General features: G+C 45.1%; 3 protein-coding genes across 3 annotated transcripts; all 3 read right to left on the reverse strand.

Annotated features, from left to right (window-relative positions):
* Positions 1-1,908: 1,908 nt before the first annotated feature.
* On the reverse strand, positions 1,909-3,610 carry LOC124656983 (probable carboxylesterase 2). Its single transcript, XM_047195627.1, has 2 exons — positions 3,513-3,610; positions 1,909-3,412 (listed from the first exon to the last, which is right to left on the reverse strand). Exons 1-2 carry the CDS (start codon positions 3,608-3,610, stop codon positions 2,245-2,247), a joined length of 1,266 nt encoding a protein of 421 aa, XP_047051583.1. The 3' UTR covers positions 1,909-2,244.
* Positions 3,611-3,711: 101 nt separating this feature from the next.
* On the reverse strand, positions 3,712-10,483 carry LOC124652702 (protein transport protein SEC23-like). Its single transcript, XM_047191739.1, has 13 exons — positions 9,954-10,483; positions 9,638-9,853; positions 9,357-9,530; positions 8,705-8,866; positions 7,508-7,650; positions 6,804-6,879; positions 6,532-6,707; positions 6,364-6,445; positions 6,027-6,104; positions 5,474-5,635; positions 5,122-5,385; positions 4,881-4,985; positions 3,712-4,005 (listed from the first exon to the last, which is right to left on the reverse strand). Exons 1-13 carry the CDS (start codon positions 10,461-10,463, stop codon positions 3,862-3,864), a joined length of 2,292 nt encoding a protein of 763 aa, XP_047047695.1. The 5' UTR covers positions 10,464-10,483; the 3' UTR covers positions 3,712-3,861.
* Positions 10,484-14,521: 4,038 nt separating this feature from the next.
* On the reverse strand, positions 14,522-15,349 carry LOC124656985. The gene is made up of 2 exons (XM_047195629.1): positions 15,127-15,349; positions 14,522-15,046 (listed from the first exon to the last, which is right to left on the reverse strand). Exons 1-2 carry the CDS (start codon positions 15,316-15,318, stop codon positions 14,522-14,524), a joined length of 717 nt encoding a protein of 238 aa, XP_047051585.1. The 5' UTR covers positions 15,319-15,349.
* Positions 15,350-25,775: the final 10,426 nt, after the last annotated feature.

Raw genomic sequence — 25,775 nt, forward strand, 5'->3', positions numbered from 1 at the left:
CGTGCGGCCCAAATAGACACGCGGACGCGGGCCGCTGTCCGGATGTCCACGCGGCAACCCAAACAACCTAAAACGAACGGCCCATCGCGTCCGTTTAGGTCGCAGGGTTGCCGGTTGGAGATGCCCTAAGGAGATGGCTTCATCGCCAATTTGCACTATATGCAATGCTACACTTGACAGTTGTGGTACCTTTTTTTTTTAAAAAAAATGGGGGCATTTACCCGAGCCTCTGCATCGAAGTTTTCGTACCTAGAGTAAAATGGAGAAGTATCATTTGGTCACAGTTAGCCATGAACGACGAGAAGCAAACCAGGAAACACGTCCTCTTGCACGATCGGCAGCAACTTTACATATCGTTAGGCTTGTGTGGCTGATCAATGGACGGCCGGAATATTGTTAGTAGGAGCGTGTTGTTTGGTTAGGCTTGTTTCTGACTTTTGGATTTTGACTGCTTTTGGCTTTTGACCAGATTTTCAATAAAGGGAATATATTAATATCAGAAAGATATCAATTACACATAGCCTCTGCAACAACGCACCACCCTAATGGCACTACGGATGCACACACCCAAAAAAAGGAAAAGAAAACTAAGAAACAAAAGTCCCGCTACAGTACCTAACAACATCAATACATCCACCGCCAAGACAACGACTCTCCAAAAACGACGCCTCCAAGAAGGGAACAGTGCTCTAACACCATTGTCGCCCGATCAACGATCTTAGATTTTCACCCTAAAGATAGTCCCCGCTCTTAAAACAATGCCTCCAACAAGGTCATTGCCAGGCACAACCAGTTAAGGCCAGACCTTGGATTTTCACCCTGAAAGGTAGGACTCTGAACTTCACCTTGTGTTGTCGCCCTCACTTTCATACCGTTGCTATGAAGCCCGGAACACCAAGCAAGTCCCTCAACAGCGCGGAGACTTGAACCTACCTTAGCTAGTCCTCCTCTCCGGCCTTCATGAACTTCTCTTCTTCCGACTTTCATCATGGATACATAGTCACTTGATGTCAACACAGAAAAAGAGCTTCGCTCCGCTCCCTCCAGAACCAATCGGTTGGAATAAAAGCATGGGTGCGCACGACCGAATACCACCGATCCAGCAAACTCCAGGCAAAAAAGAACTGTTACATTCGCCGGCGGAGCCTTCCGAAACTCAACACTCCGGCTAGATCACGAGTCCAGGCCTCCGGTAGGTCTTCCTCTTCACGCAAGAGAGACCCTAGGACCACCGCCTTTATTCAGGTCGGACCCCCACGTCGGTGACCATCCCGGGCTGGCCACTCCAACCCTCCACCGGCGACTCCGTCGCCGACTTCCATGCATCTCCATCTCGCCGCCGGAACGCGGTGATAGATCGATAGATCCACCACCACCAACCGCAGCCGACCCTCTGCGGCGAAGAAGAGGGCCACCTCCACCATCGTACCCAAGGCCGCTGCCCGGGCGACCTCGTGTCGCAGGTGAAGCCCGAGATCGCCTCCACTCACCGGCGAGAGGCGACGGGGGGGGGGGGGGAATTGGCGCAGGCCATGGGCTTGGCCGCTGCTCACCACCAGCCCCTGTCGGAGTGCTGCGGAGACGACGGGAGGAGGGAGACCGCAGCGCTGGCCGCCGCCGCCCATCCCAACCGCGCCGGCCGATCCACCAGGGGAGAGCCGACGGGAGAAGGGGGCGCAGCGCAGGAGGCCGCCGCCCATCCCATCCGCGCGTCCGCCATGCGTCGAGGAGGGGAGATCCGGCCGCCGTCCACCATGCGTCGACGAGGAAAGGCCCCCGCCGCCGCCACGCCCCGTGGGTCTTTGCCCCGGCGGCGGTGGCGGTTAGGGCTGGGAGGCTGGGGTGCGAGAGGGTAATCCCCTTGTACTTTTGACCATATATTGTTGAATGATAATAAAGCCAAAAAAAGCAATATGAAGAGTACCTATTTAGATGATTTTCTGGATAATAAGTCAAATCCAAAAATCGGAAATTGCATGAATCACAACAACTGGATTCACTTGGCCGCCGATCCATCGCGTCACTGAAGATCAATCTATGATGGGCATGCATCGACTGAACTAGACTTCTGAGCAAAACCAAACGGAACTAAAACATGATAAACTACTAACCAGCAAGGCTTGCTAACTACTCCAACAATGTGTGGCTGTCTGGCTGATTACTCCTCCAAGTGATCTGGAAATTCATGTAAACACTTGAAGTTTGAGTTGACAAAGCTGCAGCCCCGCTAAAGAACTCCATCGATCAGGCACCGGCAATGAACGCGACGACGCGGTCCATGAGCTGCTTCGCATTGTCGCACCCGGGCTTCCCGAGGAAGAACACGTGGCCCTCCCCCTCGGACCCGAGCCACGCGGCGGTGCCGCGCCACCCGCTGCCGGTCACGGCGTCGTGGTACGCGCGGTTCCTCGCGGCGAGCCCGTCCGCCAGCCCCGCGGTCACGAGCATCCTCACGCACCCGAGCTTCTCCAGCGCCGGCGCGCCCTGCGCCAGCGGGTTCATCCTGGGGTCGTCGGCGCCGCCCACCGCCCCGGGGCACGCGTAGGACCAGAGCATCCCGGTGATCTTGGACGCCGCCGGGGGCTCCCCCTCGACCGCTGTGGTCCCGCTGAACCACGGGTGCAGCAGTATCGCGCCTTCTACTCTTGGGTTGTTGTCGTTGGAGGCCGCCCTCATGAGCATGTCATGCGCGATGTTGGCACCGGCGCTGTCGCCGGCCAGGAAGAGACGGGACAGGTCGCCGTGCTCGGCGATCCAGCCGTCCTGCGCCGACGCCGCCCACCGGAGCGCGGCCCAGGAGTCGTCGTATGCCGCGGGGAGAGGGTGCTCCGGGGCGAGGCGGTAGTCCACGGAGACAGCGAGCACGCCCGCCGCGGCGGCGAGGGCGTTGACGTACCTGTGGTACGCGGCGTCGTCGGCGGACCCGATGAGGAAGGCCCCGCCGTGGAAGAAGACGAGGACCGGGAGCTTCGTGGAGGGTTTTCCTTGGAGGTTGGGAAGGTAGAGGCGCACGGAGACGCCGGTGTCGGCGTCGAGGACGACGTCCCTGGAGGTGACGCCGGTTGCCTCGTCCAGACCAGGAGGCGAGAGGGTAGGTTCGTTGAGGCGGTCGATCCTGCCGCTCTTGTAGAGGCGGAACTGCGATGGGGACTCTAGCAGCACCTCGTCCTCCGCTTCAGCTTCGCTGGCCGTTGCTGGCACTGGCAGAGCGCCATTCTTGTGGGAAGTATAGCGGATCGAAGAAACTGTGGTAGACAAGGATGATAGTTGGAGTAACCTTCTTCTCCGACCTACGGCTAGTCGCTGGCGAGGTGGGGTGGCTGCCCAGCCAGCGCAGAAGGTGGTTCCGGTCCTGATGGCCATGGAGATGAAGTATTGTGTACTAACAGCGGGGAAGGCAACATTCGTCGTCCTAGTAACAGGCAACGGATAAGCAGCAACAGTAAACAGATAAGCTTGTGTGTGGTCATAAGGGCCGGTTGTCCAGGATCTAATACATGCATGGAGGGAACCAGTGTACCCCGACCGCACGTAACAGCCCGTCCTCTCTCAATAACAAATGTTTCTTTCTGTACAGCAGAAGAGATGGCGCAGCATGGTTCATCGACATCTACGGGTAGAGATGGCAGAAGAATGCCAACTAGTAGTCGTGTTTCAGAACAGAAGATATAAGTTCATCGACATCTACGGAGTAGAGATGGCGCGGCATGGTTCAGAAATGCACTATTTCAAATTATTTTTATAGAGTCGTTTAAGCATCAAACCAAGATCACAACAAAATGAGGAATGTTTCTTTCTGTATGTACAGCAGAAGAGATGGCTGGTGGTACAAAATTGCTCTATGCAGTGAGATAGTATATCCTATTGGACCGCTAACCGCTGGAGATGGTCCATGAAGACGTCGAAGCTCACATCATCTGTGAATATCACGTCTCCTCCAGATGCAGCAGCATTATCCGAGTTATAAGTAACAGATGGATTGAGCTTTGCTAGTAAAAATCGAGCCTGGTGGTTCAGAGGAAAGTAAATATTTAGCAACAACACATGACAAATAAAGAAGTTGCAAAATGTACAAGACAATTGCTTGCAGCTACTGTTGAGGTCTTGCAAAATGTACACGCAACCGCTTGATTTTAGGTTGGGTACCCGTGCATGTCAAAAATAAATACTTCAGAACATTCATAGATAGAACATGTAAACCCACAAAAACTAATGGCAAATTTTGAACAAGTGTGTACGTGCTCTGCTAAAAAAAGGTTGGATCTTTTGTAGTTTTTGTGCAGGGCGCATGGATCATTTTTGCATGGTTTTTTGCAGGCGCATGATCATTTTGGCATGATTTTTTGCAGGTGCACATGTTTCAACATGATGTACTGTTCCAACATGATGCACATCTTTGAATTTTTTGATCCACAAATATCTAAACCCTAAACTCAGAACACATCCTTGCGTGTAATAGTTGGAAAAGAGAGCTCCTAAGACGAATGAAAGCAAGTCCATTGCCCACAGTGCGGCTACACCAAAACTAACCCAGATAGACTAGCCAGAATTATTGTGTAAGCATTCATATATTCTTCTTAGATGGCAGTATGCTAGAGTAGCATACTACCACGTTTCACACCACTTTAATTGACTGACATGTGAAAATACTAACATCGCACAAGTAAAATACTTTCACAGCATTATAAGATTAACGGTGGTATGAGATTAACGGTTCATTATTCTACATCCCTCAACGAACTACTGCTATTTAGTGGTACTGCTTCGATGCAAAAGTTATGGCTTGGTCTAAAACAAGTTAAATATTAAGCTATCCTATTTATCCGATCGTCTGCAAATAGAACGAAATAAACCAAAAGAACAAAAGAATAAAAAAATACCTGAGATCCATGTTGATCACAGACAACCAAACGGGGTACAGGAAAGCGCTCCTTGATAATTGTAGCAGCTTCCACATGTGGATCTTTTAACAGCTTGGCAAACACCTGAACATCATGCAGGATTAAGCACTGGAAAGCCCTCTACATTGCAATCTAGATGATATCTTCATGACCATTAAAGTAGACTTGGTTGGCATCTCAGTAAACCAACATTATTCTGCCCTATCTGACAAAAAATTACCTCATGGCCTTCTTGATCTTGGTAACCCGCATTTCGCCATTGTGCAATGGTCATTCCATGGAAGATAACAACAGTAAAATAAGAATCCAATAAAAGGATCTTGTCGGGAGCAATTGCAGTTACATCCAGGAGAACTGGCATTGGCTCTGATTGAAATGAGTAGGATATAAGTGAAGGCTGAATCATCGCAACTGTATTGCCAACATTTTCCCTCTCCAACATCATCCTAAAATATGCGGTTTCATCAGGGCTATTGTTAAAAACCTGCAAAAAGGTAAGAAATTCAGTATGTGAACATGTAAATTTTCTATCTTCGAAGCATTTTTTTAATAAAAAAAGTCAAACCCTCGACCTGAATAAACTGAGAACGCCTCAAATTAAACATAAACTGGGGAAATATTGATAGACGTGGAGACAAACTGAAGGATGACGGTGTCTCCTTCTGATAGTCTCCAAATTTGGTACATATACGTATCAAAGCTCGATCAAGCCATCTTATTGGATCGAAATCAGCCTGAAACATGCAGAGAAGATAATGTTTAATAAATATGACAATATAGCTTGAATTCATAGATTTTTCAGGGCTGAATTATTTCCCATAAACTATGCGACATCAAAAGCTGAGCCATTGCGTATAGCTGAACGAATACTACTTAAAAGATCCATCTCAGCGAAGAGAGATATGCATTCAGCTTGTGTGCAAAACAGCAGAAAATGAAGTACTCCCTCCGTCCCATGAAACATGTCTTAACTTTGTCTAAATTTGAATATATCTACATGCTAATTAGAGTCTACATACATCTAAATTTAGATTAAGTTACGACATGTTTCATGAGACAGAACGAGTAATATAATTTGTGTGTTCACTTGTAAATTATTTATCATGAAATTTATCTTGGAAGTACCTCAGTTTCCATCTTAAAGGAGACCAAGCGTGCCACAACTGCAGCAGCTGTTTCTTGATCAAAGCCATCAACCAGCTCCTGAAACACAAAAAAGTTAATTTAACAAACAAGAAATTTTTTTGTTCAAAAGAACAACAATGGAACAGCAGAAAACATATCAGATTGGAAAGGAACGAGCATGTTCTTGTGTTACCCGCAAAAAAAAACTGTGTTCTTGTTCTAGTATGCAACAAGACACATTTAGATGTGTGTGCATGTCTGAAAAAAAACTAGGCTCACTAGAAGAAACGTCACTGTTAATTCCTGATTACCAAAGTGACCAAAGATAGAAACTTGCCTGCAGACTAGCAGAACCCGAAGACCATTGTCTGGAGATCGTAGTAACCCGTAATCTCATCTGGCCCTCATGATGCTGATAGCTGAATGTGACACCCTCAAGTCAGCAAGGTAAGTCATTTAAAGCAGAACTAGATGCTTAGGAAAAAAAAATCAACTTGTTCCTTACTAGGTAACATATTGAAAGTACAGCTGGTTGCTTGTCTGTTGAGCTATTGAATCTGGACCAACTTTTCTCGAGATATCATATACGAAGCAAAGTGATGTTTTCTTGTCAAGACCACACATCTTCCAAGCACTAGTGTTTCCCTGACCAATAACAGTATCTGCAGACAGTGGACTTTTCTGCATATGATAACTGCAGCATTAGAACAGCACAAAACTGCATATTCTTATCGTTCTATAAGCTTATAGCTTACGAATGTTAACAGGGCTGTGTACCTTCTCCAGGGAAGTACAAGGCCCAATAATGCCTTGAACCTTTACATCTTTTGAGCAGTTAATCTCAAGAATACCACTGTTGAGGCAATTCGAATGTATTAATATCAAATTATAAATCAAAATGACACCACATACAAACAATGGATGTAGTAGTATATTGAGAAATTTTCGGTTATTGATGCTATTAAAAGCTAAGTCGTTTCAGAAAAACACCATAAATTGTATTATCGATGTTGGCGGAACAATGAGACAAAAGTCTGAGCTAAATAATGGGTGCTTAAGGTAGATTTATTATTTGCAAACAGTTCAAGATTGATGTAGTATACTCCGTATTATAAATAGTGCCTGGCAGCTAATCACACTCCGTATTATAAATAGTGCCTGGCAGCTAATCACACCATATTTAGGCATCCATGCGGGTGGCTTTGCTGTTCAGAGTAGCTGAGCTACCTTGAAAGCTTTGTGGGCAGTTGGGCACATGTACAAGATAGTATGAAGTACTCAAAAAAGGAAACCCTCACACTATGGTGAAAAGAGCTATAAGAGGCAGTAGTTCGTTGAGGGATAATGCAATGTGCATTTGAAAAGTTTAAAAAGAAGGGCACTCAGTCCCTATTTCTCATTTCAAATATAATGATTCAACAAAATTACAAAACCCGCACTACAACTCAAAGTAAATCGAGCTAGAGAAAAGAATAGTTTACTTGAATGATAATCCAAGGTCGTTGTCTGCTGACTGAAAGATGCGGAGAAGCGAGTCTTTGAAAACAGAGTGACCAAAACTTTCAGCAAGCACAACAATTCCCCCAGTCTTCTCAATTGCAACCTTCATTTCAGCAACACCAACCTGACAACTCAAACATAAAAGAACTTATCACTTCCGAACAAAATAACAATGCATCTCTGTCGGTCTGTCCACACACTAAATAGTGTACACAAATGTGAATTTATGTGGCTCCGTATGGTAGTGCGGTAGCTTTTCAAAAGCACATGTTTTCATCCAGTTCTGGATACAACAGTTAGTTGAGAGCATTTCATATGTACAAGAGCAAAATCTTAATAGAATTAGCAAATATTCCTGTAAATAACTAAATGCCATAGTGCAACACAGCACAACAACCACAGACGGGCCCTTCAAAACTTTGTGCTCCTATTAGGCAACTGTTGGAACAATTGTGCAGTTTCTTACATCTACATGCAAACAATGTAACAGTACTTGTGTTGAGGTCCCTCACTGGCTGTAGGACTCGCACGATAGCAGCTATGATGACGCTTTACAAAAAATGGCCAAAAGAACAAGGGGGTTGGGTGGCTACTTTCAGCGCAAACAAGAGTTTAAAAATACCTACAAATTTCATAGAAACTACACACATAAGCAATAATCAATTCAATTTCTACAAGGTACTGCCAGATCAAGGAGAAAAGGGTAAACATTAGGGAAGGCATGCAGCAAACAGCTATCCATAAAGGGTATGTATGGCCTCATACTAACACCCCCTCCATTCTATTTTACTTTTCATTGTGGATATTGATGCTGTCTCAAGTACACAACTTTGATCTAATTATATGTTAACCAATACTACAAATGCAATTATATGGAAGTACTTTTGATGCCAAATCTACTCAATGTCAATTTCTGACAAATTTAAGTATTTCTATATATGCTAGTAAAAAAATTACAGGTTTGACTGTACTACAGCCAGGACTAGCCCTTGGCGGCATATTTTTATAGAAGAAGCAACCTGAGCGCCACAGAGTCGAAGACTCGAGCTACGATGAACTGCATACGCACCCGTGCAGGGTAACGCACCCGTGCAGGGTAACGCTCTGTTCTCAAATTTGATTGTATAATATGACAACATTTATACATTAACTGAATGAGTATGACATAGAGAACAGACCTGGTCGACTGCACATGCAAACAAATCCAGAACATGTCCTTGGTGCACAAGCTGCTTGGCAATCTGATCATAGAACTTAACAGCTTTATCATAAAGTGGAGCCGAGTCTTTATCGAGGTCTTTGTGTGAGCGAATTGGCTCTGATAAGGATTTGGATACAATCTGGAAATTTTACAAAATGGTCATCATACTACACAAGAAAGCATACACAGAAATATGTATACATCATACAATTATTGAGATATACAAAAATCACTAGATGACATAAGGCCCAAACATAATCAGTGGTGTGTATTGCTATCCTTCAATAGAATATGACATTTTGATGTGCAGAGACAGATAGTTACATAAAACGAATGAAAACATAGATAAACATGAGTTTGCCTTTTCAAGTAAAGAAACAAATATTTATCATGTGACAATACAAAGGTGCAATGGTAGAGAACATGCAAAAATCACTTAATGCTCAAATATAATATGGTCGTGTTTCTCAGCACATTGAGAGCCCTATGAAAAATCCAAAAGAAAGGATGGTGCTCTGAGAGTAATCCCAGTTGCACATCTAAACAACATGTGAACCAGCAAATGTGATAGTGTAAAAGATAACCAACTAGCTTAAAACAATCGACAATAATTTATTATTTTGACTTACAGAACCAGGTCCCTCTGTAGATGGACCACCAATAAATGCCATGATCCTAGCACCTGAACCAGGGACACAAACGCCCAGCAGGCTGGCCGCCACACTTAATGCAGCTCCAGTGCATCTTGATGCACGTTGATCAGCTGGAATATGCCAAGGGTCTTTTTGCAGACCTTCGATAACCTATACATACAGTAAAATCATATCATGGACTTGCCACATTAAAAGTATGGGATATGAAAAACTATATGAACAGTCTGATTTCATATTGGGATGCTATTCATTCTTACTGAGTTCAATACAAACTCGCACTCAGAAGCAGGCACCAGGAACCTAGAGATGCTCTCTGATGAAAGACCATCCCTAGTTCCAGCTATCACCCCCGTGGTGGGCTTTTGCTTGCCAGAAAAGAAGCACATTTGATCCAATATTTGTTCCTTGCTGACCTCTTTTGTTCCCTTGAACACATATGACTTTGGCAGCAAGCCAAAACCCAATTCATGCACCTACATGAACCATTATTGAAAAGGTATTACTAAATCAACCATGAATAATAAACGAAAATTTTACGAATAGAGCATTAGTGAGTATACCCAGAACTATTACCTGTACATATGTCCCAAAAGTAATGAATCCAACAAGGGAATTATCTGGCAATAGCTCAGCTGTCTGCGCTAGAGCAGACTTCAAATAATCAATTTCTTCCTCGATCATGCAAGTATCCACAACAAACATGAAAACTGGAGGCGCCACAGGACCAGTTTCAGCAGCGGATATGTACTCCATAGTGGTATACTGAGGGAAGAGTTCTGGAGGGAGATTATTTTCTGAGATCGAGGAGTAGTGTTGAGGGAATTGATTGCGCTGAAAGCAGAATGTACACTGCCAGATCTTGGAATTATAGTCAACACTGGAGAAGGGGTTGAGGATCGAACGACACATGCGGCAGCGAAGGGGAGAATATGGGACTACTGTCATCTTATCAATTGGCTTCAGAGGAGTATAGATGGCAGAAACAGGGACCACACAGCTCAAAGCATCCTCCCTTGTGCCCGGAATAACATTCCATGGCATCCTTATCCCATCCACTTCCTCAAGCTGAAAGAACTCCGCCATTTTCAATAGAGCAGTGTTATATGCTAGACCTCCACGACCACAAGTAAAACGATACCCAGCCTGCAAATTTCAAATTAATAGAAAGTGAAAACTTGGTGAGCATAAGCAAACGAAAGTCGAGAACAGAGACCATGCAAAGGGACGCTAGTAGTTCAATTCAATCTGCTCAAATACTATATCTGATGCAATAGTTGTTCTACATCAAAATTAAAAGGTTGCACTATCCTAGCAAATCCGATTTCAGCAAGACCAAGGTGCTGGTACATTGCAAAAACCTCAGTACACGGTGAGCTAATATAACCAACGTTTCAGCCTGATCATACAGGTTTGAAAATCAAGCTGAATAATAGCAATTCTCAATCTCCAGCTTCCCCGACAATGATCCAACCCTTGAGTGGTTCATAGCATCAAAACTCATGATAACCTCCAGCGTACACAACTTAGGGAAAACTCTGAATAGACGCAAGATCACATGAATTCTTAGTTTTTACATTCGTGCCTTTTTTTTTTTTTGAAACGGAGGCAAAAGCTTTGACTCATTCATTAATTAAGAAGAGAGTGCCTGGTTTTTAGGCGAAAACCTAGAATAACAGGGCCAAGCCCACACCCACAACCAAGCCTAACATAGACCCGAACAATAACACAAGAGACCACAAAGCGACACAAACGAACACTCCAAACACGACACTCCTACACCGCGCCGACAAATACTGACCATGACACCGGGGTCACCCATCAATCAACCGCGGATCCAAGGTAAGCAGCAACCATGGTGGCGAGAAAACCGCAAACCTCTGAATAATCAATGGGACACAGCAGCGCAAAATTATTACACCGAAAGAGCCCAAAACTATGAATGACTGCATCGGCGTCAGCGTGCATAGATCAGAAGTGGATCTTCTAACGGAGAAAACGCAGGCATCGATTAGCCTACATTGTGCTTTGCGCCACAAACAAACTAGCTAAGTAGGGAGGGGTTGATTTCGATTTACTCTATGTTATGAAGAAACCACCACAATAAAATACCCGGAATCATAATTGCTTCCCGGCAACCCGCCCCACCCACCGAATACCGAAATTTCCCGCAGCTAACCACGGCGACCACTAGATCTCCCCAAAAAAACATCGCCGTTGAAGGAAAAACGTAGGAGCTGCAGGCAGATGTTGCGATTACGAGAAGCGACGAGGCTGCTCACCTGCGAATACCGCCGGGCCGCTAGATCCGGCCGCACCGGTGCCGGCGTCGGTGTCGCCGGAGCTGGGCGAGGCGGCGATCGACGCGGCACGGTGGAGCCCGCGACTCGATCGGGATTCAGGACACTCTGGCAGTCGGGGGACAAGACGAGAGGGGTGAGTTGGCGCTGGAATAACGTGTGCGGGTGGGGCCCGATGGTAGGCGATGGACGGCTTGGATGGGCGCGGCTAGACGAGAGGGCAGATCGGACGGCTCTTATGCGGTTTGCTCGCGTGGCCTGGTCTACCGGTTTCCCAGACAGCGCCGGGTATCTCATCAATGGCAAATTAATTCTGATTCGTCTGAAAACTACCAACATTAGGCAAGGCGACATATAACTACCACTTTTGAGGCTTGGTCGAGACGCGGAGCACTGATTGTGCCAATTAGAGCAAGTCTAACAGGCCCCGTATTTTTCTGCCCCTTAAAACGCGAGAAAATGGCCCCGTATTCACTTTTTGCTGGCCGAAATCTCGTCCGAGCTAAGTAGACTCCGTATCCTCACCCCGTGAAACGTAATCTTACGGAATATTCTGTTTTTAGCGGCGCGCGCGCGGTGACTATGGCGGCGGCGCGGGGAAACGGTTGGGAATTCCGAAATATCCGCGCGCCCTAGTGAAATGGGATGAGGGGTTGGCCCCGTATTCGACCTCCCGCCCCTTACAAGTAGGGGCGAAGAGCCGCCCGTAGCCAAAACTATAAAAAATCGATGCGGGGGCCTGTTTTACGGGGTCTGCTAGACGGCCGGGTAGCGTCCAACCCCTTATTTTGACGGTTATTATACGGGTTTGGCCCTTTTAAGGGGTCTGTTAGACCTGCTCTTAGCCTTGTTAAGCCATTTTCTGAATTTTTTCTCCTTTTATAATTGTATGAATCTTGTTGTTCGGACCATACAATTTCTCGGCTATGCATGGCAAATGACTACATGTTTGAAAGAAAGCCATAGCGAATCAACAAATGAAAATGATGCATGTAGATCAAATATATTGAACAAACGCAATGTGGCAGGACAGAGGTAACACCACCAAGGAGGAGGAGGAGGAGAAGAGAAGAAGAAGAAGAAACTCCCCTATGATCCCACTTTGTTGAACTCTCTTATGATCACCGTTTTACTCTAATGTGAAACCCCCATTCGTAGTAGCTAGGGACTATGATTATAGACTGTCGTTCGTAGCAGCTAGGAACTATACTTATGAATTGTCATTTGTAATAGCTAGATACTTTTCTTATGAACTGTGTGTGTGATAGTGGTGATACTATGGTAAGATCACCAGTAGAGAGAAGAGGTGACCGCAACCGCTGCGTGGATCTTTTTAGAAGAACATCGTAAGCTTTATTGCATATAAATGTTCACGGGAATACAAAGATGACCCGGAGGATCATTCATCCAAATATGACGTCCAACCTCAAGGGTGGCTGCCATTCTAGCTCGAGGATCCTTTCTTTCTTTTTTATGAAGGTGCCTCAAATACTCAAATAGCATAGTTAAGTGGGTGTGGATTAATTTGAGGACCTCACTATTATTAGCTACAGACTGCACAAATGCATGTCAGCTATCCTTCATAAGCAATCCACATCCACAGCCGCTAACTCCTACATGTCGCGGCAGCTTTAAAGCCATAATAGCTTTCTTGATTGTGAATTGCACGAGGTCAAATGAATCTTCAGGGTCTGAACCCTGAACCCAAGTATACCACCGGTACCCGGCTACCAACACATGGCGAGCTAGCACTATCTGTAATTAAGATATCGGTGGCCTTTCCCTCCCTGAAGTCAAGATTTCGCTTTCCATCTGTAGGAGCTTTGGTAAAGTCGCTTATCATCTTATGAAAGCCAATCTCGATCTACAGCAAGTGCTATACTCCAGTAGTGCTATTACACTTGCGTATTCAGTTCATTCAGTGTAATAACCAATCCTACATGTTGATTGCCATCAAAAGTAGAAGAAATTCGTCCGGAAGAGATAATTTTCTTCATCCCATTGCCGACCCAGATGTGGCAAACGATCCTACACAAGCACACCGAGGACACCAGAGCAGAGCTCGCATTGACTGAAGACTGGTAGAGTCCTGACTTGGCAATCAAAGCTGTGGCAGTGATCTCTCCTGCGCATCATATGCACAGTCCCACATCATCTGGGCCTCTGAATCCTGACACGTCGATCAGCACAGAATCGGTTCCCTATCGAATCAGAATTTTCAGATATCATCATAGCCGTAGGCTGCAGCAGCATTGTCGACAGTGTCGAGACTCGAGCGGAGTGGAGCGCCGGAGTGCTCGGCCGGTCCCTCCCAGCTACGACTCCGCAGATGCGAATGCTTTGGCATCCAGTTTTCTTTCTTTTGCCTTTGGTCATGTCATGTCATTTGACAAAGTCGTCGAGTAAAGTTAGCCAACCGTGCGTGCGCTCACTGCTTCACTTTGGTTACGCCTTTGCAATTTGTGGTGCGAAATTCTGTCTTTACCTCATACAAATGGGACAGACAACTGTTTGGAGGGAAAGTTGTTTTTCAGAAGAGAACGAGCGAAGGAAAAATAACAATTATTTGTGATGTAGTAAAACATAGCTAAGTCATGCGCGATTGATGCAGCTCTGGGAATCTGAAAGTACATGTGAGTTATTGATGATCAGATCACGGTCATACCCGGACACCTGGAAATTAAGTGCACATTTTTTCCGAAAGAGAAGAAGGACGAGATTGGAGGAAGATCACTCTGAAATCATCTCACTCATGACACAACAAAGGTGATCTATACCTCCAAACCTGCCAACATCGTCACACCTCAGCGCGCCGTGCCCTGCTGCTAAGACGGACGGCACAGCTCAATCAAGGTTCTTCTTGGCTAACGGCGACGCCGGTAAGCTCGTTGCGACCTTGCAGCTGTAAGCCCGGGCCGGGCTCGCGGCGAGCAGGTTGCCCGTGCTGCTCTGCTTGCGCCACTTCCACGAATCGGCGGGCGTGCTGGGGAGCGGGGGCACGGCGGGGCGGCGGCACAGCCCGAACGGCCACCCCTCGCAGTCCCGGAAGCCCTCCCACGTCGCCGCCGGGTCCAGGTCCGCCGACGACGCAACGGTTGCCGCCCGGCTCGTGCTGCGCGTGAAGAAGCTCTTCACCGAGAAGAACGCCTCGCTCTCCACGTCGTCGGCGTCGCCTCGGTCGTCGTCGCTTGCCGCCTCCTTATCCTTCTCGTCCTTCTCTATGCTGGAGACTTTCTCGAGAACGCTCCTGGGGCTGGGCTCGAGCTGAGTGAAGGACCAGACGAAGGCGGTCGACAGAGTCGGGGACTCCACGCTGCACCTCGACTCCTTCCTCCTCAGCTGCCGGTTCCTCATCTCGTTCAGTATCACCTGCACCATCAGGTCCATCAACAATCTCCCCTAGCTCGGATGAAGAACTTAGTTAACCGATCAGAGCAGTCGCCGCTTACCTGTTTGGTGTCGAGGGCATCGTCAAGGTCCTCGTCGTCGCTGTCGTCGCCGGAGCTCCACCCGGCGCCGCGCATCCTCCCGACGCAGGGGACATGGCAGTGCGCGTAGGTCTCCCGGACGAGGCAGGAGAGGGACTTGCAGTGGTTAGTGGCCGGGAGCTTGGGGTGGTACTCATGCGCCAGGCAAGGCATCGCTCCGGCTCAACTGCAAGCGACGCTCACGCGATCGGTGATCGATGCCTGTGATCTCTGGCGAGCTGTGCGTATAAATGGGATCTTGTCGCCGTGGGCGGCGAATGGGTTTTCGGCTGAGGAAGATGTGGACGCGCATGACAGGTGCCCCGCAGCTTAAAGCGGAGGGGCGTAGCTCTCGAGTGTATGGGAGTCCGTATGGCTAGAGTTTATAATCCTTTGGGTTCAAGGCTAAGTAAGTTATATTCGAGCTCGACAGTGTACTGAATATTGCGGCGTCGAGCTCCAATCCAGGTAGTACAATAGATTTGACTGAATTCCCTTTTTTTCTCCCTTCTCTTTGGTAAAGTAGGAGTGTGTATTTAATTAGTCAGTGACACCGTGCTTGATCAAACAGGGAAATGTGGCGCCAGGCCGCGGTGTGGCTCTCCTGTCCCTCCCTTGTCCAAGACCTTGGGACCGGCCGGGCGACTGTGCTTCAATACTGGCACGCTATCACAAAGTCTCCCACCGCCTATCCGCAGGGTCTGCAATCTGCGGTCATCCTTATTACCTGGGAGATCTGGAAGGAGAGAAACGCGCGGGTTTTCAACAACAAGGAACAATCGCCTCCGGCTATCTTTCAGAAGATCAAAGACGAGAGCGCAAACTGGGTTTTGGCCGGCGCTAAGCGTCTTGCGGAGATCATCGCATAGCTTCCTCGGGTTCTCACGTGCCCCACCTTGTAGGATGTGATCCTTTTTTCCTTTTTGGCCTAGGCCTCCCCTTGTTTGCTCCTACTATATATCAATATAAAAGGCAAAGCTTTTGCCTCTTTCTTCAAAAAAATCAAAGAGGGAAATGTCATCGGCAGGTTACAGAGCTTACGTCCACAGTAGCACCTACAACCACAAGTCCACAGCTCGAACTAACAGCTTGTTGTTTAATCAATCCCCAGGAGGTTCCTTGATCCGAGGTACCAAACAAACCGGTATGCTTTTACGGTAAGACGTCGCCGTTGGATAAACCGGCCGTCTTTGACTACAGGTGGGGTTTCAGTTGCCGCGGCAGCATCAGATCATGCGCTCGCCGGTGCAGTGCCCGTCGCGCGCAAGTGCCGCCGTGGCCGTCGATCGTGGCCGCGCTTCCTTCTCTTGAAGCAAACGCTAGAACCGACCTCGCACCCACTCGACGCCAAGTGTGAGATCGAGACGAAACCCAACGGCCCGGGCAGCATACCAGCGATGGTGATCACCTGGTGAGGTCACGAAGCACCGGGAGCCAAGCATCCAACTTGCATGAAATCTTCTCCCACAAGATCGAAGCGGGAAATGATTCGGAAACGAGAACTTTCTCTTCTTCAAAAGGGTAAAATGTTTTCTCCCTTTTTTCAAGAGAGCATTGCTGCTGCCTGGTGGTTCGACGTAGCTTTCAAGAGCACCGGGAAAATCAAGGATTCAGATGTGCAGAGATCAAATTTTGCCATCCCAGTGTATCAAGGATCTTTTTTGTGTGGTGGGAACGAGATCCCGAAAACGAAGTGTGCTTCGTTTTGTGTAGCAGCGATCAGTACGAAGAGACGGATGAAGATTGTGTGACACTATTATGGTCGTCTCTGCAGTGCTCTATCTCTCTATTCATGCAATCTGCTTTTCCACAAATTTAGTCTCTCTAGAGTTGAATGCTTAAGTTATTGCGGACTATCTTTAGCGATGGTTACCGCTCTGGTGCGCCGATTCTTTGGAGTTTTAGCATGACGACTTTTTGTTTGTCTATTATTACAAGTTTACTACGAGAAGTTTTGTTCGGCTCCGGTGATGGAGGGGCGAGGACGACGGCACCCCTTAGGCTCGTGCCACTGTATGTAGTCATGGCTAGGTGGTCTATGAAACTATTTGTAATATTTGTTACTTTTGGGGTTCTTTGCACCAATTCAGATGATTACCAATAGATAAATAGAATTTTCGTAAAAAAAGTAGGGCGTGTTTAGTAGCTCGCATCCCCTCCAAACATAAATGCGGGAACCGAAAACCACGGGATATACTTTGTGGCCAGGTTAGTTCTTAAAGCAGTACGAGGTAGGCCCGTTGGGAACTCCTGAATCGACAGTTTTCTAGAGGGTAGTCCGCAACGGTTCAAAAAGCGACAACATTGTGCGTGCAGGAGCTCGATGTGAGATGACGGGAGACCGCGAATCCTAGTAATGTTTCACGGAAAAGCTGGGGGCCACCTCGCTCATTTTGTCATCTCCTCCATTAGCCCCACCCAAAATTCTCATTTCCTCTCTTTAGACGCCGGCGTTGACAGGGACACACTGGTAGATTCCTTTTACTCTGGCATTGTACCCTTGCCGTTTTGGAGGAGGAGCTCGTCTTCTTCATCTACGGCATCAGATCCGCGTCGTTGTGTGCAGTGAAGACAAGAGATTTTCTCTGACCCCGGCTCGTCTTCCTCGTCTACCATGGCAGAGGTAAAGAGCATTGTCCTCCTCTACTAATTATCCACATTAGATCGATTTGGCTAGTACTGTGTAGGGTCAATTTAGCCATATGGCGCACATTTTTACTTTCTGTGGCACATATCCCATGCGCCATATAAGTCACATCACTAAATTCTACTTCTATGACGCATATCTACACACGTCACTGAATTCTCAAACAATTAAAAAATCAAAACAACTCAAAAAATTCAGGAAGAATAAAAAAAATGAAATAATCTCGAAAAACAAAATATTTGAATTTTTTGAACATCTAGTCACACTGCAAACATATCTCAAATTATATTGAAATAATGACTTTCCACTATGTCACCCATCCTCAAATTGCTCCAACCCAAGCACGCTTAACTTCTCGTCCTCAAGTTGCTCCAACACAAGCATGCTTACCTTTTGAGTTCAATTTAATTGAGCTACCATTATGCTATTAAAGTTCCTATTGATATTAGTATCATATCAATCCTCTTAAGCCAAAAAATTTAAAAGGAAATTCAAAAATTTCAAAGAATCAAAAATTGAAATATTGAGAAAAATGTATTTTTTAAAATGAATAATTTTTAAAAATCAAAAAATTAAAATTTTGAGAAACTCTAAAAATTTTGAAATAAAAAACTAAAATTTTCGAAAATATAAAAAAATCCTTAAAGTTTAAAAATTAGAAAAGAATGTATAGAATTCTAAAATTTCAAAAAAATCTAAAATTTGTAATTTCAAAAAATCAAAAGAATCTAGAAAAAAAAACAAATATTAAGAAAACTTAACTTTTAGAAATGTAAAAAAACTAATTTTAAGAAATAAAAAGATCCTAGAAGTTCAAAAATTAAAAAAGATTCTAAAAGTTCTAAATTTTAAAAAGAACTAAAATTTAAAAATCCAAACAAAAAATTATGTGGCACATATATCAATATGCGCCACAAAAATGTGTATTTCTGTCAGGCATATCAATATGCGCCCCAAAAATGTGTATTTCTATGGCGCATATAGCAATATGCACCACAGAAAGCCTTAATTATGTGGTACATTTTATTTATGCGTCACAGAAATATTTTTTGGAGCATGCCTTTTTTTATATGCGCCGCAAAATCCATTTCTATCTATAAGCGTTTTCCTAGTAGATCACTTCGATTAGTGCAACCAGATCGAGCTTATCCATCACGCGACAACACTCATTGTTGCCACTCAGGCATGGATCCTTCTACTGCACAAGAGAGAAGTTAGGCGTGCTGACTTCTTTAGGTCCCTGTGGTCCTATGTTACAACGAGATCAAGAGAGCATATCAAATTTGAACTACATCTACAAGTCCAACGATGTACAGTCTATCCAAATACTTAAGATGAGAAGCTAGGGAAAGAGTAATGCTGAGCAAGTTGATACGTGTTTTCATGTCGTGGGTCATAACGAGAGGTTTAGAGTGATCCATAGCACATTCTAGAGATCCATAGAGATTGTTTCTCGCTACCTCAAGTATGTGTTGTATGAAGTTGGAGAGCTTAAAGGAGATATGATCAAGCCACAAATTGGTCGCACAACTTCCAAGATAAGGAATAGCTACAAATGAAGGCCATATTTCAGGGTGAGCACTAATTCTCTAATTTATTTTCATCAAAAAATACTACGGTGAAAAACATGAATCTATTTTTCGTTCTTTGATAGGATTTTATTGGGGAAATTGTTGGAGATATGCCCAAGAGGCAATAATAAAAGTGGTTATTATATATCTTTATGTTTATGATAAATGGTTATATACCATGCTATAATTGTATTAACCGAAACATTGATACATGTGTGATATGTAAACAACAAAGAGTCCCTAGTAAGCCTCTTAACTAGCTTGTTGATTAATAGATGATTAGTTTCATAATCATGAACATTGGATGTTATTAATAACAAGGTTATATCATTGTATGAATGATGTAATGGACACACCCAATTAAGCGTAGCATAAGATCATGTCATTAAGTTATTTGCTATAAGCTTTCGATACATAGTTACCTAGTCCTTATGACCATGAGATCATGTAAATCACTTATATCGGAAAGGTACTTTGATTACATCAAACGCCACTGCGTAAATGGGTGGTTATAAAGGTGGGATTAAGTATCCGGAAAGTATGAGTTGAGGCATATGGATCAATAGTGGGATTTGTCCATCCCGATGACGTGATAGATATACTCGGGCCCTCTCGGTGGAATGTCGTCTAATGTCTTGCAAGCATATGAATAAGTTCATAAGAGACCACATACCACGGTACGAGTAAAGAGTACTTGTCAGGAGACGAGGTTGAACAAGGTATAGTGTGATACCGATGATCAAACCTCTGACAAGTAAAATATCGCGTGACAAAGGGAATTGGTATCGTATGTGAATGGTTCATTCGATCACTAAAGTCATCGTTGAATATGTGGGAGCCATTATGGATCTCCAGATCCCGCTATTGGTTATTGGTCGGAGTGAGTACTCAACCATGTCCGCATAGTTCGCGAACCGTAGGGTGACACATTTAAAGTTGGATGTTGAAATGGTAGTACTTGAATATGGAATGAAGTTGGAATATTTGTTCGGAGTCCCGGATGTGATCCCGGACATCACGAGGAGTTCCGGAATGGTCCGGAGAATAAGATTCATATATAGGATGTCATTTTATGTGAATAAAATGATGCGGAAGGTTCTATGGAAGGTTCTAGAAGGTTCTAGAAAAGTCTGGAAGAAAACCACCAAGGAAGGTGGAGTCCACATGGGACTCCACCTCCATGGCCGGCCAACCCTAGTGGGGGAGGAGTCCCAAGTGGACTCCCCCTAGGGGGCCGGCCACCCCCTATGGAAGGTGGAATTCCCACCTCTAGTGGGAGGGAAGGTTTCCCACCATATGGAAGGTTTTGGGTTCGGATCTTATTCGAAGACTTGTAGTCCAACACTTGGGGCTTCCACCTATATATAGAGGGCCAAGGGGAGGGGGCCGGCCACCCCAAGACCACAAGCTGGCCGCCCCCCATAGAGTGGCCGGCCACCCCCTCCCAAACCCTAGCTTTACTCCTCCACTTCATATTGCCCGCATAGCTTAGCGAAGCTCCGCCGGACTTCTACACCGCCACCGACACCACGCCGTCGTGCCGTCGGATTCAAGAGGAGCTACTACTTCCGCTGCCCGCCGGAACGGGGAGGTGGACGTTGTCTTCATCAACAACCGAACGTGTGCCCGAGTACGGAGGTGCCGCCCGTTCGTGGCGCCGGAACCGATCGTGATCAAGATCTTCTACGCGCTTTTGCAAGCGGCAAGTGAACGTCTACCGCAGCAACAAGAGCCTCCTCTTGTAGGCTTTGGAATCTCTTCAAGGGTGAGTCTCGACAATCCCCTCGTTGCTACCGTCTTCTAGATTGCATCTTGGCTTGGATTGCGTGTTCGCCGTAGGAAATTTTTTGTTTTCTATGCTACGTTATCCTACAAGTGGTATCGCAGCCGTGTCTATGCATAGATGGTTGCACGAGTAGAACACAATGGTTTGTGGGCGTTGATGCTCTTGTTATCTTTAGTTGAGTACTTTGCATCTTTGTGGCATAGTGGGATGAAGCGGCTCGGGCTAACTTTACATGACCGCGTTCATGAGATTTGCTCCACGCTTGACATGCAACTTGTATTGCATAAGTGGCTTTGCGGGTGTCTCGTCTCTCCTGCTATAGTGAAGATTCAATTTACTCTTCTATTGACAACACTAGTATCACCGTTGTGGTTCATGTTCGTAGGTAGATTGGATCTTGCTCGAAAACCCTAAACCACGTAAAATATGCAAACCAAATTAGAGAACGTCTAACTTGTTTTTGCAGTGGTTTGGTGATGTGATATGGCCATAATGTGATGATGAATATGTATGAGATGATCATTATTGTATTGTGGCAACCGGCAGGAGCCTTATGGTTGTCTTTAAATTTCATGTTGAGTAGTATTTCAAAGTAGTTGTAATAGTTGCTACATGGAGGACGATCATGAAGACGGCGCCATTGACCTTGGTGCTTCGCCGACGATGATGGAGATCATGCCCGTTGATGATGAAGATCATGTCCGTGCTTTGGAGATGAAGATCAAAGGCGCAAAGACAAAAGGGCCATATCATATCACATATAAACTGCATGTGATGTTAATCCTTTTATGCATCTTATTTTGCTTAGATCGCGACGGTAGCATTATAAGATGATCCCTCTCACTAAAATCTCAAGATAATAAAGTGTTCATCCTTAGTAGCACCGTTATCAAGTCTTATCGTTTCGAAGCATCTCGTGATGATCGGGTGTGATAGATTCGATAAGTACATATAACGGGTGCAAGATAGTTTTGCACATGCGGATACTAAGGTGGCCTTGACGAGCCTAGCATGTAAAGACATGGTCTCGGAACACGTGATACCGAAAGGTAGAGCATGAATCATATGATTGATATGATGAACACTTTGAGTGTTCGCCATTAAAATTACATCTTGTCTCGTGATGATCGGGCATAGGTGTGATTGATTTGGTTCGTGTGATCACTAAGACAATGCGAGGGATATTGTTTTGAGTGGGAGTTCACCTAGATTTTTAATTATGTAGAATTAAAATTTGAACTCAATTTGTCATAAACTTAGTCTAAACTATTGCAAATATGTTGTAGATATGGCGTCCTCAATCAATTTTAACCAGCTTCCTAGAGAAAGAAAAACTTAAGAGCAACGGTAGCAACTTCACCGACCGGTTCCGTCATGTGAGGATCTTCCTCAATGGCGGAAATCGCAATATGTGCTTGATGCACCGCTAGGTGACCCTCCTGCGAAACCGAAACCGATGAAGTAAAGAATGTTTACGTGACTCGGAAAACTCGGTACTCTCAAGTTCGAGTGTGCCATCTTATGCGGTCTGGAATCCGATCTTCAAAAACGTTTTGAGCACCACGATCCTCATGAGTTGATAAAAGAGTTGAAGACTATTTTTGAGACTCATGCGGCCGTGGAATGCTATGAAGCATCGAAACACTTTTTCAAACTCGTATGATGGAAGAAGGCAGCTCCATTAGTGAGCACATGCTCGTTATGACCGGGCATGCGAAGAAACTCGGTGACTTGGGAATAGTGATTCCTAACAGTACCGGGGATTAATCGTGTCCTTCAATCACCGCCACCAAGTTATAAGAACTTTGTGATGAACTACAATATGCGAGAACATGAACAAGGAGTTTCTGAACTCTTTGGCATGCTAAAAGCTGCTGAGATTGAGATCAAGAAAGAGCACCAAGTGTTGATGGTCAACAAGACCACCAGCTTCAAGAAACAGGGCAAGTCTAAAGGCAAGAACAAGAAGAGTGGCAAGAAAGCCGCCACGCCTCCCGTGAAACCTAAGTCCGGCCCTAAGCCCGATGCCGAGTGCTATTACCGCAAGGAGAAGGGACACCGGAAGCGTAATTGCTCCAAGTATTTGGCGGATCCGAAGAGCGGCCTTATCAAGAAGAAGAAAGAAGGTATATCCGATATACATGTTATAGATGTTTATCTCACTAGTTCTCGTTCTAGTACCCGGGTATTTGATATCGGTTCGGTTGCTCATATTTGTAACTCGAAACAGGAACTAAAGAATAAACGACAACCGCCGAAAGATGAAGTGACGATGCGCGTTGGAAACGGATCCAAGGTCAATGTGATCGCAGTCGGGACACTTCCTCTACATCTACCTTCGGGATTAGTTTTAAGCCTAAATAATTGTTATTATGTACCCGCGTTGAGCATGAACATTATATCAGGATCTTGTTTAATGCAAGACGGTTATTCATTCAAGTCCGAGAATAATGGTTGTTCTATTTTTATGAATAATATCTTTTATGGTCGAGCACCACAAAAGAATGGCTTATTTCTGTTAGATCTCGATAGTAGTAATACGCATATACATAACATTGATGCTAAGCGAATTAAATTGAATGATAATTCTACTTATATGTGGCACTGTCGTCTTGGTCATATTGGAGTGAAACGCATGAAGAAACTCCATACCGATGGATTACTTGAATCACTTGACTTTGAGTCACTTGATAGATGCGAAGCATGTCCGATGGGAAAAATGACTAAGACTCCATTCTCGGGTATGATGGAGCGAGCTACCGACTTATTGGAAATCATACACACGGATGTATGTGGACCAATGAGTGTAGCATCGCGCGGTGGTTATCGTTATGTTCTAACCTTCACAGTATGATTTGAGTAGATATGGGTATATCTATTTAATGAAACATAAATCCGAAACTTTCGAGAAGTTTAAGGAATTCCAAAGTGAAGTAGAAAATCAACGTAACAAGAAGATTAAATTTCTACGATCCGATCGCGGAGGTGAATATCCGAGTTATGAGTTTGGCATGCATTTAAAGAAATGCGGAATACTTTCACAATTGACACCGCCGGGAACACCACAACGAAACGGTGTGTCCGAACGTCGTAATCGAACTCTCTTAGATATGGTTCGTTCTATGATGTCTCTTACCGATTTGCCGTTATCATTTTGGAGTTATGCATTAGAGACAGACCGCATTCACTTTAAATAGAGCACCATCAAAATCCGTTGAAACGACGCCGTATGAATTATGGTTTAATAAGAAACCTAAGTCGTCGTTCCTAAAAGTTTGGGGTTGCGAAGCCTATGTAAAAAAGTTACAACCGGACAAGCTAGAACCCAAAGCGGAGAAATGCGTCTTCATAGGATACCCTAAGGAAACTATAGGGTACACTTTCTATCACGGATCCGAAGGCAAGATCTTTGTTGCTAAGAACGGAACCTTTCTTGAGAAAGAATTTCTCACTAAAGAAGTGATCTGGAAGAAAAGTAGAACTCGATGAGATTGAAGAATCTCTACTCGTTGATCGAGTAGCGCAAGCATCGGAAAATGTTCCCGTACCACCTACACCGGCAACGAGAGGAAGCTAATGATAATGATCATGAAACTTCAAATGAGACAGCTATCGAACCTCGCGGATCGACAAGGGATCGTGCCACTCCAGATTGGTATGATCCTTGTCTAAATGTCATGATTGTGGATAACAATGATGAGGACCCTGCGACGTATGAAGAAGCGATGATGAGCCCGTATTCCAACAAATGGCAAGAAGCCATGAAATCCGAAATGGGATCCATGTATGATAACAAAGTATGGACTTTGGTAGACTTACTCGATAGCCGCAAGGCTGTCGAGAATAAATGGATCTTCAAAAGAAAAACAGATGCCGATGGTAATATTATCGTCTATAAAGCTCGACTTGTCGCAAAGGGTTTCCGACAAATTCAAGGTGTTGACTACGATGAGACTTTCTCATCCGTAGCGAAGCTAAAATCTGTGAGGATTTTGTTAGCAATAGCTGCATTTTTCGATTATGAGATTTGGCAGATGGATGTCAAAACGGCGTTCCTTAATGGAGACATTGAGGAAGAGTTGTATATGGTACAACCCAAAGGTTTTGTCGATCCTAAAAATGCCGACAAAGTATGCAAACTTCAGCGTTCAATCTATGGACCGAAGCAAGCATCGAGAAGTTGGAACCGACGCTTTGATAAGGTGATCAAAGACTTCGGGTTTATACGAGTGTCATGGAGAGGCCTCGTATTTACAAGAAAGTGAGTGGGAGCTCTGTAGCATTCCTGATATTATATGTAGATGACATATTATTGATTGGGAATGATATAGAACTATTAAGCGATGTAAAGGGTTATTTGAATAATAGTTTTTCAATGAAAGACCTTGGTGAAGCATCATACATATTAGGCATCAAGATTTATAGAGATAGATCAAGACGTCTAATAGGGCTATCACAGAGTACATACCTGGACAAGATTCTGAAAAAGTTTAGAATGGACGAAAGTAAGAAAGGATTCTTACCTATGTTACCAGGCAAGGTCTTGAGTAAGACTCAAGGACCGGCTACGGCAGAAGAAAGAGAAAGGATGAGTCAGATCCCCTATGCCTCGGCGAGTAGGCTCTAT

This window comes from Lolium rigidum, chromosome 5, assembly GCF_022539505.1.
Source record: "Lolium rigidum isolate FL_2022 chromosome 5, APGP_CSIRO_Lrig_0.1, whole genome shotgun sequence".
Classification (NCBI taxonomy): domain Eukaryota; kingdom Viridiplantae; phylum Streptophyta; class Magnoliopsida; order Poales; family Poaceae; genus Lolium; species Lolium rigidum.

Bases quoted from the DNA above. Each gene is read 5' to 3' on its own strand.
- LOC124656983 (XM_047195627.1), bottom strand. From the start codon at position 3,610: ATGTCGATGAACCATGCTGCGCCATCTCTTCTGCTGTACAGAAAGAAA. The intron at 3,413-3,512 runs GTTCCCTCCATG...GCCTGTTACTAG, and splicing joins CGTGCGGTCGGGGTACACTG to GACGACGAATGTTGCCTTCC.
- LOC124656985 (XM_047195629.1), bottom strand. From the start codon at position 15,318: ATGCCTTGCCTGGCGCATGAGTACCACCCCAAGCTCCCGGCCACTAAC. The intron at 15,047-15,126 runs GTAAGCGGCGAC...CTGATGGTGCAG, and splicing joins ATGCCCTCGACACCAAACAG to GTGATACTGAACGAGATGAG.
- LOC124652702 (XM_047191739.1), bottom strand. From the start codon at position 10,463: ATGGCGGAGTTCTTTCAGCTTGAGGAAGTGGATGGGATAAGGATGCCA. The intron at 7,651-8,704 runs GTCTGTTCTCTA...TTGAGTTGTCAG, and splicing joins TTGCATGTGCAGTCGACCAG to GTTGGTGTTGCTGAAATGAA. The intron at 6,446-6,531 runs GTAAGGAACAAG...TGTCACATTCAG, and splicing joins TACTTTCAATATGTTACCTA to CTATCAGCATCATGAGGGCC.